Raw genomic sequence first — 17,825 nt, 5'->3', positions numbered from 1 at the left:
ATTAAGCTAACAGTGTTTTATCAAGTCATACACACACACGGCTACATTATATTTTCTGTGTTTGCAACGTAAAAACATCACACTTCTTTAAACGTGATGCCTGAGCCGGGTTGCGGCTGTCGGGTCAGGACACGTGCCGTTAACGCTCACCTGTAGCTGGTCAGTGGAGATGTGCATCAAGTGTGTCGGCCGCTCGCTGTGGTGCTGCTGGCCCGCGCTGCTCTCCTGCTCGTAGATGGCGTCGCGTTCGGCCTGGGAGAGGCTCAGGAAGCGCCGGATCATCGAGAGGTTCTCCCAGAGCGTCCGGTTCTCTGGAGACGGATCCTCCTTCCAGCGGAGCAGCTCACACAGCCAGCCCTGCAGGAAGGATTAGAGAGAGAGAGAGAGAGAGGTCAGTAAAGCATGGTCTTCAGACTGAAATGTGGGCAGAGGTCAAAAGAATGTATCGTAATTAGTTTAATTTTGGACTTCTGGATCAAAGATGTGTTAAAGGTATTTTTAGGCCGCAGGATGTGGAAACTGGTTCACACAGACACACGGTGCTTTATCTATGAGGACAACTAGATTATAAAAACTGCTTTTTTTAGTGTTGGAACAGATACAACACAAAAAATAAAAACTACTGAGATGAAACAGATCCAATGTAAAACCATTCAAGCAATTTAAATAATTAAAATGAATGAAAAATGCTGTTTTGCAAAAAAACTATTTACAGTAGTAGAATAAATAAAAAATAAAACTAAAAAATCCATCTATTGTTTCACAATAGCTACACCTGCAGTCAGTATGTTTTTTTCTGCCACAGCTGAAGATGAAGACAGGAATTAGCCAAGGTCAAGCAACACAGCAGGGAGGAACAATTTAACGTGACGAGAAACACACACTCGCATATTGAGTAGCACCCTTGGGAGGAAGCGAGTGACTCCCATGTTTGAAACACTCCAGCAGAGGGCCATGAAAGACAGAGCTGTAGAACAGTATGAGACAATTCCAATTAAATGTTTTATTTGATAAATACAAAAGGTGCGCAATGGATCCGACGTTGATTATTGAGATCCACAGAACAAGACTGCTGACACACAGCTGAGAGTGCAGCTCAGAGGACTAGTTTTACATATTGTTTATACACAGTAAAACCCTGAAGAACTATTAAAGTATCTGTTTTGTCAGGTTGTAAGAATTACATGTCCAAAGCACAAGTTCAAAATATCTTTTTTAGTGGGATTGTTTCTTGATGATCATGTCATGTAACGTTTTACATAATGTTGTTTCAATTAAAGTTTCAAAGCAAACTATAATTAAAAAACTGTCAAACTTTGTTTTGTTGTTGTCTTACATGCAGTTGTTTCTAATGTAACAGTCAAACACAGTTTTTTGCACTTAACATCAATTAGATTTTGCAGAATATTTGCCACAGTTACATGTTAATATGAGAAAATATTGGTAATAAATATTGGGCTGCGACAAACATAATTTTCATTAATCTGCAGATTATTTTCTCGATTAATTAGTTTCTCTATAAAATGTCAGAAATGAGTGGAAAAACTACTTTCTGAGAACCAAAACTGACATATTCAAATGACAAGTTTTGTTCTACTAACAGTGTAAAGTCCACAGAGATTCAGTTTAGAAACCGAGAACTGCAGCAAACTGTCTTGTTTGAGAAGCTGGAATGAGTCAATAATTGGAATTATTTTTGCTTGAAAAATGAGTAAAACGATTCTTCTTCTTTATTAAAATATTTGTTGATTTACTCTTTTGTGGTTCTAGTAATCAATTCACTGACCAGTCGATTCAGCTCTAATCGTATTATGATGCTGATTCAGATAGAGCTGAAACAAATAATTCAATTGACAGAAAATTTGGATTATCTATTACTTGTTTCAGTATTTTTTTTTCAAGCCGACATTGTCTGGATCCAACTGCTCAGACATGAAGATTCGCTGCTGTTCTTTGTCTTATATGGGAAATTATAATCTACACTATCTTCAGTCATGATTCTGATGTCTTATTAGAGTGAAGACTACGTTGGATGCGTCGTAGCGTTGGATGTTATGGAATAAATACACTGAATAGAAACTTCTCACAGTCACAGTGAAATGTGTGCCTGTGTTTGTGTTTGTTCACAGGACTGAGTGACAAACCGAGAAGTGACTGTTGTAGAGACAGAAGGGCTCTACAGGGGTTGAGTGACGTGGTCGCTGCGGCTCTGATGTGATGATCTAAACCTCAGCGGCCGACGTATGTGTGTGTGTGTGTGTGAGTGAGTAAGAGTGAAGCACACTGTAGAGCTGTGTGGGAAAGTGAAGAGGAGTGGGGTGGGGAGGGGAGGGGGTGAGGTGGGATGAAGAGCTGTAGTGAATCTACAAGAGAGCTGTAAAGGGACAAGAGTGGATGAAGAAGGAGGGACGGCCGGGGAGTGAAACCAGCGAGGAGGAAACGCAGCGTCAAAGAGAAGCAGTGAGGTGTGAGCGTGTGTGTGTGTGTGTGTGTGTTACAGAGGGCTACTCGCTCAGCCGGTAGTCTGTCCTGGCAGAGTGACAGAGCGGCGCTGTAATCTCCCGGCCAGTGCGCGGCAGCACCTTTCATTTCCACAGGATTACACTGCGCTGCTGGTCCGCTCACAGACACACACACATGCACACACAGAGGGCAGAGCCACGCCGCCACACTGCATGCAAGAGATAACTCAGCAGTTTGGTTGTCCCCTGTTCCAACTCCTCCCATAAGCCACATCAAACCCAGGAGGGGTTTTGGAGGAAGCCGAGAGGGGGGGGGGGGGGGGGGGGGGGGGGGGGGGGGGGGGGAAGAGAAAGAGACATAAAGAGAGAGAAAGAGAGAGAGAGAGAGAGAGAGAGAGAGAGAGAGGGAGGAGAGTGGGTAGAGGGGGCCATAAAGCCTGCGTGCCCACCTTGTTCCTTTGCCACGTTTATTGTTGCGTTTTTAATTTGCATGCAGAGGGATTTGGACGGCGCTCCAGTTGGGCTGTCTGTGGTTTCAGCTGATTCGGTAGTGAGGGAGAACACACACACACACACACACACACACACACACACACCCCACAAAACACAAACAGACGCACAACAAACCACACACCATCTTGTCAAAGCCAGAGAAACAGTACCCCGGCCCAACGATGGAGTAATCCAACTCAAACACTCCCCAAACCAGCAGGATTAAACCCAAAGTAGCAGAGCCAATCAAACAAAGGCACGACGTGAACTCCATTTCAATGCCAGGAAGTCCATTTGATGAAATAAAGTACAGACAGTTTATTAGTTCACAAGTGTGAATGTTCCGTTTGTGCGGGGGGGCTTTCCTTTGCCGCCTTCGTTTTGATAATTTCGACAGTTTTTGAGCTGACATTTAGCCGTTTATTGAACGAGTTGAAGGCCTCGGGAAAATGAACATTTGCTAAACGTTTTTTATGCGGGGTAGGTCAAACAGCAGTTAGCGCTGCTCTCGGGCCAGCGCTGTGGACAGTGGACAGTCAGCATTTTCCATGGCAGTTTCAAGAGCTTTGTTTGTGTTTGTCTAATTGCATTGCTTCCACAGACCAGACAGGCAGCGAGAGGGTAGAGGGAGGAGAGAGACAGACAGAGTGAGAGAAGTTAGCTATTTGACTCCCTTGTTGACTGTAAACTTTACAATAAAATAAAAACAACTGGGATATAGTAAATGCATTAAACTTACTCCTTCTAAAATGCAATTTAGTATCAACTTTATTTGGTAGAAAAACTTACTTATATATATTTCAATATTCTTTCCTAAGAATGACTAAATCAACAAGATTTTATGTTCAACATTCCCGCACTCTGGTGATATTACCATACTGTTGCAAATCTGTTTTCCCCTTTATTGTTTAATGTAATTTGTTGAGCCTCTCCACCGCAGCTGACAAGCACCAACTGCTCTTGATTGGATCATGGAACTTGCTGCCCCTGCCGCTTAAGTGTTCCAACACCGTCCAGAAAACAAAAATCTAGGGCTCTTCAATCCAGTGTGCTCTGTTTTTGTTGAAGATCATTAAGGGCTCTCTATAAATAAATAGAACAGGTAGTTCAGGACAGGCCTAGTTGCCGGCCAACACAGACTACAGTATGCAGAAACCGTGTGATAACAACGACTTTTGTTAAGCTGAGGAAAATTTCTCGTGTCACAGTTTAAACATTGCGGCTGAGAAAATAGTGCAGGGACAGGAACAATGGGTCTGGTGATGCTTGCAAGAAAAGTCTATGACTGACTGGAGGGATTATTATGACTATTAGAGACAGGAGAGACAGAATCTTTTTAAATGAAGATCTCACTTAGACTGTACAAAAACCACAGAAAGCCATTTCCTGCAAACAATGTCAGACAAGTTTAAGATAACTGCCCAACATGAGAAGGCAGGCAGCCGAAATAAAGCAGTGGTTTAGAAGTAAACAGTTAATAATGGACATACATAGGTCAGGATGCTCGTGTTGCAGTGTATCTGCTTGCATGTGAAAGTAGGCGAGTGTTTGCTGATATATTAGTCAGAACAACTTCATAAGCTAATGATATAAAAGAAGAGAGTGGAGTGAAAATGTGGGTTTCATTGACAACATTGCACAGAAGACTGTCTGTATTTAGCTCAGAAGCTAAGAAGAAATAATAGCGTCTTGTTCTTGATATGAAAAAAAAAAAAATTCCCGTCAGTAGTCACATATTGTATTCGTTAATAACCATAGCTCCAGTTTACTGTCTAAGAATAGTTTTTCTGTTCTATTAAATTCACGTGAGTTTTACTCACTACGACTTAGCCGTTGGCTCCTGTAAATCTTGTTTGAGCTGTTTTTACGCCTGGACTTCAGAGGAGGAGAATTTTTCCCCCCTCCCACAAAACTGACCGTCACAAATTGTGTGACCTTAGTAAATCCAGCATAACACGTAATCATCCTCTGTTAACACGTCTCCTCTCGTTATTTGTGTGATCTTCCCCTTGATGTGTATGCGGTGAGGAGAGAGGCGCGCGGAATGACACGTAAACTTCTACTCCAGCCTGGTGTGTCTGTTTGATGAGACGCCACATGTGTTCGGGGCAGAACTGGTTAAATCTGCAGCTTAAAAACAGTCACAACACTAGTGAGAAATCACTCGATACATATTTGAATTGGACCATTCGTGTCCTGTATTCAGTGTATCTTGGGTAAGAACACTGTTTTGTGTCGTGTTACATGTCAACCGTTTTGATTATCGATTAATAGATTTTTATTTTATCCAAAAAAAATCTGCTTTTTAAGGTGAGGTGAAACACTGCCTTGCCACTTAATGATAGATGAAACACACACACACACACAAAAAATCATTACTGAGCGAATAATAAAAGAGAATTTCCTTCGAGGTTTAACAAACCACTTAAGTGCCTCTTGTGAAGGAGAAAATATCTGTAGTAGATGATATTAACTGTTTAATCAAAGCCTAATACATTCACTAATATATCAGAGGACACTTGGTAGAAATATTTTACAACTCCTACAAGGTTTACAAGTCTGATAATAATATTATTGTCTGGTGCTTTTTTAACAAAATGCTATCATTTGTACATGACAATGTTCATTTAACAGATTGCAGCTCATGAAACTGCAATAAACTTTGCGAAATTGTGACAGAAATGACATTTACTACACATTTAAGGATATTTATACCAGGAACAAATACTGATGAGCCTTCAGTTGACCTACTGAAGTAAATCAGTGTATTTTTCCCAACCTAAATTATCTTAGAAACCGCAGACTAACTGATGAACTGGAAAGCCGGTTTATTTTGTGGCAAAATACATCTCTCAGGTGAACTCACAGATGCTGTAAACAGGTTCATCCAAGCAGTGCGTACTGACAGGCATAGGATTATCTTGCGATGTTGGCACACACCTGTGACAATATTGAACAATAATCCGCTGCCTCTAGGTCATTGCTGCTTAATTATTAATTAGTTTCAAACAACAGGACTGGCAATCAAGAACCAAACAGCCTTTTCTTGTTTTACAGCAGACACAGATCTGACCAGAGACCCACCCACGGGGCTCTGGGGTCATAAGGTGCCAAATTAAAAGGGTAATAAACTCTTCAGCAGGCCATTGTATGGCCCCAGTATAAATAGCAACCGGGTGTTCTGATAAAAATATTTTCCTCGCAACACAATAGTTGAATTCATGCGCGAGATTCACCCAGCTATGCAATGCGGTACATGGTGTATGTGAGTGCTGCAGTCACAAGCTGCCAATGAGAGTATAGGCCCGCTCTGTCAGAGAACAGCATGGTATTCACCGCCCAACCCACCTACCCATTCACCCATTCACCGCCAAACTACCGCTGCAAACACCCCCCCCAACATGGAAGCTCAGAGAAGCACTAATGAAGAACCGGCTATGCTGTGAGACAGGGACCACAGACAAGACAAGACAGATAGACAGCCATGCAGGCAGACAGACAGACGGACAGATAGAGAGAGAGAGAGAGAGAGAGAGAGGGCTGTCACACGGCCTGGCCAACACCTTCCCTCTAATCTCATTTGCTTGTTATCAGCCCCATCAGGCTGACCTCGGCCACCGCAAAAATAAATAAATAAAATAAGCCAACAGATGTCCATCAATTTGCCATTTGAGTTTCCCCCCCCCCCGCCCCCCCTCCTTCCTCGGATTACTGCATGACCAACAATAATGCCACAGTTTCAACCCCAGCCACAGAATATACAAGTATATCCGATACCATTTGAATTTTAGAGTTTTGAGCCTGGTCGTGATGAACAAATGAGGCCGAGATGACACATCAAAAAATGGAGAGGAAAAAAAAAAAAAAAAAAAAAAAAAAAAATCACAGATGAAGAAATGATTGTGGCCATTGTTGTGGCTGGCTGGTTTGGAGGACAGGGCTGCTTCGGAGGCAGCCAGACAAACCTCTCCTGTGTCTGAACAAGGGAGAGAGAGCTAAAAGTAGGGGGGAAGACAATGCATTATTGTCTTTCCTCCTCCTTGAACCTGGCAGAGGCCCAGCTCTGGCAGACAACACTATGCAGATAAATGCAGCCGATAACACGGTATGTTCAAACCTGTTCCTCCTCCCCGAGCGAGCCAAAATGGCGGCTGCACGTGCGCGTTCACCCTGCAAGGTAACCCAGTGCTGTGTTGTAAATACATTACGCCATGGTGGACGCCCATCTGCTGACGACGGTGGAGTCTTGAAACGATCCTGATGCTCGGGCATATGTGAATCTCCCGCAACAATAAGCAATAATTGACTGCACGATTCAGGGCCAGATTTTTTTTTGGGGGGGGGAGAATAAGTCTTTATATGCAAATAGAACAGCTATGAGTTACTGTACAAATGGTCTTTGGCATACTGTGAGAAGGATGGGGCGATGGAAATGGGGTCAGTGGCCTTAATTGAACTGCAAAGGCGATCGGACGTAACGATGTACTAAAAAAAATAGAGTGAAAAACACATTGTACCCTGCTTGGAGACCAATCATAACACCTTAAGTTGTTTGCTTAACATACTGTACTACAATTACTTGTACATTGTATGTTACAGGGATATCATGAGCACTGGAGGAAGCTTATAATAATTTACAGATATGATTTTGGTGCCATTTGGCTTATCAGATAATAAGTCAGGTGACCAAAAGCCCAAACTTATGCTCCTCTGTGGAGGTGTTCTTGTGGTCCCAGCATCAATGCTTAAAGCGTAGGGATTAATTCATGGTTTTGAACAGGATTTAATCCGTTGATCGTCGCAGCACCACTGCAACACCAGTGGAATGTGTCGTACATTATCAGGCTACGGTACGCATTCATTATATGCCCAAAGTAATCATGTTTATATTCTTTTATTCGTCATGTGATAGGGAGATAATCATGACAAGGGCGAAGTTTGCATTGGAAATGACTGCTAGCAAGATCTTAACATACTAATTTGTTTCACTACAGGAAAGGAGAAGATTACTTTACTGTGCATTCATTATATAGTAAAGTAATCGTGTTTACATTCGTTCACTCACTTAGAGCGCAGTGAGGAAAAGTTTGCACTGGAAATGGTTGCTAGATCACAAAAAGCTAATTTATCTAGTATTATTGAAAAGAAAAGTCTTTTTATATCTCGCTTCATGTTGTATTTGCAATGGGGAAATACTGCTGACATCTAATACGTGCGCGAGAGAACCCAAGGTAGTGCAAACAAAGTTTCTACGTGGTCTCCAAATAGCCCTGACATTATAGTTACGTTTCTCAGAACAGCTCAACCCTAAAGAATAAATCCACCTTTACTCATTTCCATCAATTCTGGGCAAAGAACACACAACACAACAGAGGGGATTGAGATATTTCACTAGGTCGTGCAGAGGAAAACTAAAAGACATTAACATCTTTCTGAAAATATACTGTTTTGTAAGCACACTATCTGAGGCTGTTCGCCATATGGTGATCAAGGAGTTGAATCTATTGTTAAGCCACGTTTTTATTCACCTCAAGATCATTTTTCATAACCTCCCCATCTGATTCCAATTCACAGGCTGGCCCTGAACATGCATTAGGAGGGAGAGTACAAAACAGATGGATCAAACGGACATCTATTTGAAATGACAGATAGGCCCTAAGGATGGTTGGATTTGCGACCACAGAAATGGATGATGAAATTTCTAGTCCTCATATGTACAAATCACAGGCCGCTTCTCTCTCTTAAGGAAAGCTTTTGAGGATTAAAAACTGAGTCATCTAAATCATTTGAAACTTGCCTTTAAAAAAAAAAAAAAAAATCTTTTTTTTTTAATTATTAAATCACATTGATATGACTCTGATGTCTTGTCAGAGTGGATGTGTTCCAGATTGCGGCTGCCAGATTGTGTCGCTATACTCTTTTGTGAGGATGTCAGTGGCTGAGCTTTAGGAGAGAAATTTGCCAGTCTGAATCATACATGCCAAACAATTAATCTCTATTCGAACTGCGACATTGGAGAAGTCTTAGCCAAACAGTGAACGTTTTTTCTGAAGAGGGGTCGCGACCTTTCCAGATACAATAAGCAAGTCGACAACAATAACAGACTGACAGCTAACACGACACACATTGTGGAGGCAAGGCATGACTGTGCAGGAAATGGCCCTCTCTGTGTCAGCACTTGCTCCCAGAAACAATACCAACCAGTTCTGGGTGGCAGATTACGTCACGGCTGCTGAACCAATAAAGTGTGCAGGGAATTTTTGAGCAACCAAATAGAGGCAGATGGAGCATAAAGAATAACCAAAGGCAAATGACCAGTCCATCTAAAATGGAGCACATTAAACATCTGTGTGGTTACAGTTTTTTTTTTTTTTTTTTAAACCGCACGTTTTATTCCTTTTCTGCAAAGTTGTTCTTCACACACAATTGCACATAACATAGTAACAATACTATAACCGGGGAGTTTCCCCCCAGTGCAACCACTGTCCACTATTTAGTGGCTGCAGGATTAGTGCCTTGCTCAAGAGCTGTAGTGAAGAACAGCAAGAATGTTTTGCTCAGTATTTGTTTACAGCACTAACAAATATTTGCAGGCAACGTATTTAATTTTGTAAGGTAGGTATATTACTAGGTATCCTTAATGTGCATCAATCAATCAATCACTATCACATTTTAGTGATTTTTTTTAGTAGTACTTTGCCCAGTAAAGCACTTGTGTACAAAATGGCTGAAAATCGAGTCAGTCATGATGCCACAGTATTTGTGCCTCTTTGTATCAAATATTAGTATTTTTGAAATTGCACCATAATCTAGTTTAGCCTGGTGGTGGGTTGATATTTGGGTACCAGCACAGCTATACTGAACGTTCAAAAAAAAAAAAAAAAAAACTGTTCTCCCACCACAAATTTACTTCTTGTTTATAATCCTTTCTGTTCAATACTGCTGAGGCAGATGGAGGATGAATGCACAGAAGACAACAAACACACTGGAGATGAACTAGAGATAAACAACGGCAGCAGTGACATTACAAACACAGAAAACACCTACATGGAGTCTGATTCCATCAATTATAAGAGTTTGATTGAGATTTAATTCAAAGCTGGGGTTTAATTGCTAATATCAGAGCATAATTAAGCTGATAAATCATGACTGATCTTATTGAATTAAGGATTGAAATAGCGGAGAACCTGCAAATTGTCTATGTCAGCTAAATAAGTGTTCTTAATTGGTCTACATGTTTGCTTCAGATACTAATGAAACTGAACAAATTTCATCCCCAAAAAGTGTTGTGAAATAAAAGTCTTCATATACTGTAGTTTATTCAGTACTTTAGCTGTGCGTCTTGTTCAACTCGGAAATTCATCTCGAACGCGAAATCTCAAACGTCTTTCTGTACATGACTGAAATGGAGACTTATATGTCTTCCTTGAGGCTTAATTTATACAGTATTTTGTAAAAATAGTGATTGAAGGATATAGTTTAGACAGTGATGAGGATGGAGAGTTGATCTCCGTTTGAGGGAGAAATAAGGACAAAGAGAGGAGGTTGTGAAAGACTGAGAGACAGCAAATAATGCTAGCAAAACAAAGTGCACACAAGCACCAGCATGAGCACTTGGATAGGTCCTAATATCTCCCTATGCAATTCCCCCTCACTCACACACACTCCTGTGCACACACATACTCACACAGACACTCTCTCTCTCTCTCTCTCTCTCAGACTGCATCTGCCGGAGCTAGTGGCTGTAGTTAAATTGAAATATTTCCCGGCGTGTGTCAGAAGCATGCAGAATGGTAATTATGACAGATCTGATTAGGCGGGCCGAGTCGGGCGGCTCCGGGCTGCAGGTGCGACCTTGTGCATTCCTGCGTGTGTAAATAAAATTAATTACAAGCGTAGGGGGCGCGCAGCGCGTGACATCAGCGCGCACAGGGGGGACTCCCACGGGGGGCACCCTAATGGAATATTTTCCCCGAGTCTAATAATACAGTTGGTATTGACTTGAGGTAATTAGGGGGATCATTAAAGCGCTTTTCCCGGCGTATTTGCCTGCCTGATCAGATTAGCGAGAATGGGCCTCAGAACAAGCCCTGTGTGGTCTGTCAGGAGAAGTGGAGACAGTGGGAGAGGTTTAGCTAGCTAACGTTTGTAGGAAGGAAGGAGCTAGGAAATACTGTGCTTGTCACTGGGATGAGGGTAGCATTCACTAACAAGCTAGCAAAGTGTAAGAAGCACTAGTAAGGTTAGGCATGTGGCGAGTAGGTTAAGCACTGATTAGGTCTTCATTGAAAGAGAGCTAGTGAACTATTAGAGAGGGGCTGGTTGAAACATGCCCACCATTGAGAAACATTTGTCATATATTTATGCATTAGAGGTGATGACGAAGAGACAGTTCGGATTCAGGAGGGGCAGGTTACTAGTTCTGACTGCAGGGTAGGAGGTAGGCGAGGAGGAGGGAATGAGTTGCGCAATTGGAGACAGATGGGGTGAGAGGTGGCATGTAAGGCGTAAGTGAGAGAGATGGCAGGGGAGACACAAAGTGCTCTGGGCATGCTCAGTGAGACCCCGTGCTCCTGCTAAGAGGAGGAGGGTTCGATGAAGCAGGCAGTGAAGAGAAAACAAGCTGGTGGGAATTCCACTGTCCATTAAACAATAAGAGAAAGGCTCATTTCAGAGGGAGGGGAAGACTTACCGTTTGCAAGATAATTCATTCGCTAAATTAATTATTCAGACAGCTGGGTCTCCAGTTCAAGAAATTGTGTCTTTAATAATAGAGAGGATCTGGCCTAGCCTGTTTCCCATGGCAACCTAATAACCAAGCAGGCACAGGAGATAAATAAATAAATCAATTAATAAACAGTCATGGCCCTTTTAGATCCCTAGGGGTTGTGATATGCTTGCTCTGATCTGCCTAATTTGAGGGAGAGAGAAGTATGGAGAACTGTGAGTCCACAAACAAAAGATTAAGACATCTCGATGCCGGCCCTGCCACAGCATACAAAGTAAAACTTAAGAGAAGCGGTCCAAAATTTCACTGTGCTGTTCCAAAACATAGCCCCCAGCAATAACCACAAACCATGTCTCAGTTCTTGATATTATAAAACTATCTGATAACATCTTTACTAAATCAGTTTTAGGATGTCATTTTAATGCCATTTGTACAACTCTTCATGCAAAACACGACTTCTAACGTACTGACCCCCCAGTGGCTCCTCGGTAACAGACAATCTAGAAACAGACACCCAAAAGGTCAGCCATCTGCCCCTCTTGTTAAGCAGCCATTGGATGGAGCAGAGTGATAGAAGTGGTGTGTGTGTATGTGTGTGTGTGTGTTATGTCTGAGTGTTGCTGGTCTGGTCTGGTTGGGTGGGTCAAATATCTGAGATTAAAGCTAAAAAAAGCGTTCGAGCTGCTATAAAACATGTACGACCACTAAACGGATTCCACCCGTAACAGGAAATTAGTCATTTTCGAAACATGAAGGAAGCAGTTCCAGTTATTCTGTCACCCTCCCTTCCTACTCATATCAGTGTCCCCACCCGCCACCACCCACCTCCACCCACTCCCCCACCTCTCCAGACCAACGAGGCACTCACTTCCCCCCCCACCACCACTACCACCACCACCACCACCGCCTCCCCACCCTCCACTCCAGGGAATGCCGTGCCAGGCGGGTGCAGGGTGACAGATGGCATACACCAACCTCCCCCCCCCCGCCCCCCCTCGCTCTCCTCTCTCCCCCCTACTGCACCAGCCCCCCCACCCTCCCCCCCTCTCCCCTGCCCGGCCCCCCTGGTGGCGCAGCGGCGGACCAGATCAGTGCCATTCTGTCTCATTAGAGCCTGGCTAATTAGCGTAGCCTCTTCCAGGGGAGAATGAGCAAGTGAGAGAGAGAGACAGAGAGAAGGCGGTGGCGGAGGGAGGGCGGCGTTGGTGGCGGTGACTGTGTTCTGTACTCTACTGGTCATTGAGGAGTCGGAGGGCTTTGAGCCCCGCGGTGCGCAGGGCTCCCAGGGTGCTTGTTTTATGACAGCAGGGACTCTGATTTCATCCGTTGTGCAATTTCTCTCAGGAAGTATCGGGGATGTTTGGACATAAAAGTCGTGTCAGAGTAATGCCCCCGACCCGCTCCACCCCACCCTCGGCTAACCTCCCATTGCTCGACAGAACATTAGCCGCCCCCTCTGCCAGGCTGGCCAACACAGCAAGCCTCCCCTGTTAACGTGAATGAAAACAAAGCATGGTCGCTTGCTAGATAGCGCTCTAGCCCTACTGAGCCAGTTAATAATGTTGACATCAACTCCAGGCTATCCAGATCATAGCTCGCACCTCTGCCGGCTAAAATGAAATGGGCCGTTGACTAATACTAGCTACTTCTGGCAGTGTCATCACTGGATTTGAACCAGTAGCGCGCAGTTGTTTTTCTCCAAGTCTGACATCTCCTGAAGCTAAATGAAGATGGAGCGTTCTTGGAGCATTCAGTCAGTTTGTACCATAGAGGAATGGATCATGAATAACAGTTCTGATTTTTATCAAGGAGTAAATGTAATATCTTTACATCAAAATGGCTGCAAGGATAACTTAAAAATAGGTATTCCCAGATTTAAAGTGAATGGTGAGCATTAATCTGATAAAGTAATGTGGCTTGGGTGAGATTCACTGCTCTATAGTTACTACTCTGAATATGTGGTAGTAAAAGAGTGATTGAAATGCAACATTGAATATGTGAAAGGGGTGGGGGTGGGGTGGGGGGGGACAGTTAAGGGCTGGCAGAGGCCTGCTGTGGTTACGAGCCCTAAGAGAGGACAGGATGGCAGCGTTCCAGGAACCCCCCCAACGCACATACACATCAACAGACACAAACACACACATTCAAGTACACAAACATCAGTGCCCACATTCAAATGTGCCTGCACATAAACCCATGTTTAAAATACAGAAAAAGCACACTCACACACATACACAGCTATATACAGTATATACACACACCTAAGCACACACTCGGTGAAGCATGCCAATCAGTACACTTCTGTTTACTGCTTTCCTACCCAGGGGATCACTGCTGGCTGTGACCTCCCTAAACTCCCTTTTTTCTATCTACTCTTAGATCTCCACCATTCTGCTCCTTCCCTTCTCAGCTGTATTATCTGTTTCTCTCTGAATGAGGCAAATACGCTATACGCAAATGCTCCACACACACACACTCAGAAATACTTCATAGTGCACCCACACACATTTGGTACCGATAATAACGGATCCCGGTCACCTGATCCTGTGCCTGCGTAAAAGCATGCCAGGAAATCCTAAACTGAGCTGAAGAGGCAGAGGTTGAACTGCACACAAATCTGACAGGACAGTGCCAGCCTCAGTGATGAGGCCTCCTCCCCATCCTCCCCCTACAATTATTTCCCTGGACCCCATATGGGCATCCTGCCAGTCCAGCCCATCCTCCATCCTCATCACCAACCACATTCAGGCTACACTCCCAACCTCAGAACCCACCCAAGGCTTGGATAGTGGTTATTTTTCTGCCTGCAAGGCTCCAAACCTCTCTACCTAACCTTTTATAACAAATTTAACATTTTATTTGCAAATATACATTTTGCTACTCTTCCTTCATTTAAATTATAATCAGCTCATGAACAATTTACGGTGACCTACCCAACACCCAATATCCCCCCCAAAAAAAAATCCTTCCCTTGTAGAAAAACCAATATTTATCTGGTTCCAGCAGTGGAACAACAACATTTTTGGGGAGTAAATAGAGCTAAGTATCTAACTTGAGCAGCAATATCTAGCATGGCTTCACAGGAGGAGAAAACAAACAACCTTCAGAAAGTAGTACAGCTTCCCCACATGTGGTTTCTTCTTTTCTGTTGGGAGCATGTGCGAACAGGAGCCAATATTCAAGAAACATTTTTTTTTCTGTCTACTTCTAAAATAAAAAACAATGAAATTTCAGGTATTTTAAAACCAGATATCCTAAAACCAGCATCACCTCGACTATCGAAGACTAGTTATACCATTCAAGAAATTTTATGGATAGTAATTACGGAAACTACTGATATCTAGGAATGTTATTTTTATTACTGATTAAAATGCTTATCATTTTCTCTACTAATCCATTATTTAATTTGTTGATAAAATGTCTATTACAATTTCACAGAGCCCAAGGTGACTATTCAAAATGCTCTTTTTGTTTTGACAGTCCAAAAAGCCAAATATATCCAATGATGATATAAAACAGAGAAGCTGAAAGCAGGCTGTTTCTCTTGCAAACAATTAACTGACAAAAAAGTTGCTGTTTAATTTTCTGCCAATAAACTAATCAATTAATTGACTAATTGAGTCATCCAAGGAAAAGACTTCACATTTCCACCCACATTGTTGGACTAACATGAATTCTGGGAAGTAAAAATCAAAACACTATAGAATCGTCCGTCGACGGCATCAAACAAGAAGATTCAAATAAGGAAAATTATGGATTTAACAAGATTTTTTTGGGTGAACCGCAACTGAAAACTGTGTCCTGTTTTCTGATTTTCAGGGTTCAGGGGTCCTGATGGGGAGGAGCAGCCGCTGGCCTGGTGGTGCTGGTAGCGGTGGCAATGCCGGCTGGGTAGTAAGGGGGGAGACCAGCTGCCCGGGGAGCGCCCATTACGAGATGGAGCCAGAGATAAGTGCTCTCCCAGGCCCCCTTTCACAGGCATAATTAGCACACTTCTTATCTGCTGCTCAATTCACATTCACACCCGCCTGCCATGAATGGAACGTGAAAGAGAGGCAGAAATCGGGGGGAAAGAGAGAGGTAGAGGGGCAAGACAGAGAGATGGGAGGGGAGGTGGAGAAGGCACGGTGGAAACCTGTTCCCAGACAAACCATCATTTGAGAAGAGAGAGACATGTGCGAGTTAATGCTGCGACCGCCTCGCTCTCCCTTTCTCTTTTTCCATCCTCCCAAGGAGTCTTTGAACTCCTTAACAAAAACAGTGGTTTGTGCATCAAACTGCAATTTGGTAAAACAAAGCTATCTGAGGGTATAATCATCCTAATCAGCAAGAAAAAAATAAAGCCTTTGCAGATATTTCTAGATTATTCCGCCCTTGGTGATCTATTTCTCCCCCCATCTTTTTCATCAAGCACAATTGTGGAAATCTTCCCAACTCTGCCTCCGACAGACACGTGAAAACCTTTAATAATAACTCCTTAGTGCTACATTTTTAAATTGCTTTATTAAGGAGTTAAACTGGTGGTGTGTCTTCTCTTTTTTTTTCTCCCCTGTTTCCAACACACACAAGCTTGTATTGTGTGAGCGCCCTGCTCTCTCTCTCGAAGATAACAGGGGCCCCTTCGTCTTACTGAGCGAAGCTAATATAAACAAGTTTGTTTGGTATTGAAACACTGTCGACTGCTAAACTCCCAACCCACAATAAAGAAGACATATGTCATTATGTCGATAAATCATTGCGCTGATGCAATGACGCGCTGACACACAATACATTTCTACTTCTTTACTTTTAACTTTATGTATATGAGCATTTAGTATTGGATGTCAACCTTACTGGCAAACACAATCACTTCAAAAAGCAGTTCAAACATTACGTGAGCATATGAGGATACTGTCTTTGTACGGACTAATGTGCCAAATGCTCCGCAGGTCAAGGTTTGGCTTATTTGGAAACCAACAAGTCCGTCACAAAGCTAAAGGATCTTCATTTTTTCTTCCTTGGATCTTTGCAAGACATCCACCAGCCACGTGAGTGTGCGTGTGGACATTTGAAAGTTAAAAGTTTGGATTTTTGGCACATCAATACTGCTGGAGATTTCCACATACTAGATATTTTCATGTATTATGAACAAAAGGCCATGATTTGCAACTTTTCTCTGAACATTTATAAATATTGAGCTTCAATGGTGAAAAAAGAAGGAATGCTGGTTTATGGAGTATTTTCTTAACCAGTTTTTCAAAAAGCTGATGTATGTCTCTCACCACTCACTAAGTATTGAGTTGTTTAGGGTGTATTTGGGTACCTGGCTCTTAGAGGCTGCAACCTTAGCGAACAGGGCCTGGGAAACCTTGGCCCTCTTCATCTCCTGCTGGATCTCATCGTAGATGGTGGAGTTGATGTTGAGTATGCAGCTCTCTGTCTTGCCATTCCACTCGCTGGGCAGAGGCGACGGTTTCACCTGGTGGAAATAACGACGACAAAGAAAATCAAGAAAATCCTACACAAAATCCCTCACATGTTCCATATAAAACTAATACTTTGTCAGATATTGAATTCTTGATTGTATCTCATGCAGATTGAGCCACTTTACATGAGGATTTCAGCATTATCAGTTATGTGTGACTGTACTGTACACGTTTTGTAACTGAGCAACAATATTTCCAGACTTTCTGACACCAAATTCAGCAAGCTTTTTGAATATGATAAAATTGTGTTTTTACTATATATATCTTTGACTATATTTCAAACCAAAACTGAACAAAAAGAGAACATTAACCTCACACTTGAAAGATAAATTAACATGTTGCTCTTTTACTGTTTCCTGCTTTACAAAACACGTAAATACTGAAATATCAATAAACTGCATGCAAGCTTCGGTGTGTGAATCGTCTACGAGAACGTGTTTGTTCAAATTGGTGGTGCTGGGTGAGAGGTGAGGGGGGGTGGAGTTGTTTGCTCACAGGGGAAATGCCCACGGGGATTCGGGGATTCCAGTCCTCGGGCCTTACGCTGTTACAGTCTTCCCTCCGGGGCTACAGTATCGGGAACACAACACAACCATATTTGTTCAGGCTCACATGAGGAAAAAATAAAAGGGAATTTGGCTGAACACAAGCATGCGAGCACACTCATTCATGCATATA

The 17,825-nt window shown here is 42.8% G+C and overlaps 1 protein-coding gene across 8 annotated transcripts in view; it reads right to left on the bottom strand.

The window, feature by feature from the left end:
- Positions 1-17,825, bottom strand: part of LOC121906338 (DNA-binding protein SATB1) — a 79,333-nt gene that overhangs the window by 3,989 nt on the left and 57,519 nt on the right. For 6 of the 8 annotated variants that reach the window (XM_042425150.1, XM_042425151.1, XM_042425149.1 and 3 more), the window contains 3 exons: positions 17,643-17,714; positions 16,985-17,140; positions 151-357 (listed from right to left, as the gene is read on the bottom strand). In XM_042425150.1, coding sequence (XP_042281084.1) covers positions 151-357; positions 16,985-17,140; positions 17,643-17,714 — 435 coding nt within the window. The remainder of the gene's footprint in view (positions 1-150; positions 358-16,984; positions 17,141-17,642; positions 17,715-17,825) is intronic. The other 2 variants (XM_042425152.1, XM_042425155.1) reach the window with 1 other exon arrangement.

Source organism: Thunnus maccoyii, chromosome 10 (assembly GCF_910596095.1).
Source record: "Thunnus maccoyii chromosome 10, fThuMac1.1, whole genome shotgun sequence".
Classification (NCBI taxonomy): Eukaryota; Metazoa; Chordata; class Actinopteri; order Scombriformes; family Scombridae; genus Thunnus; species Thunnus maccoyii.
This window is presented reverse-complemented; position numbering and strand designations above follow the sequence as displayed.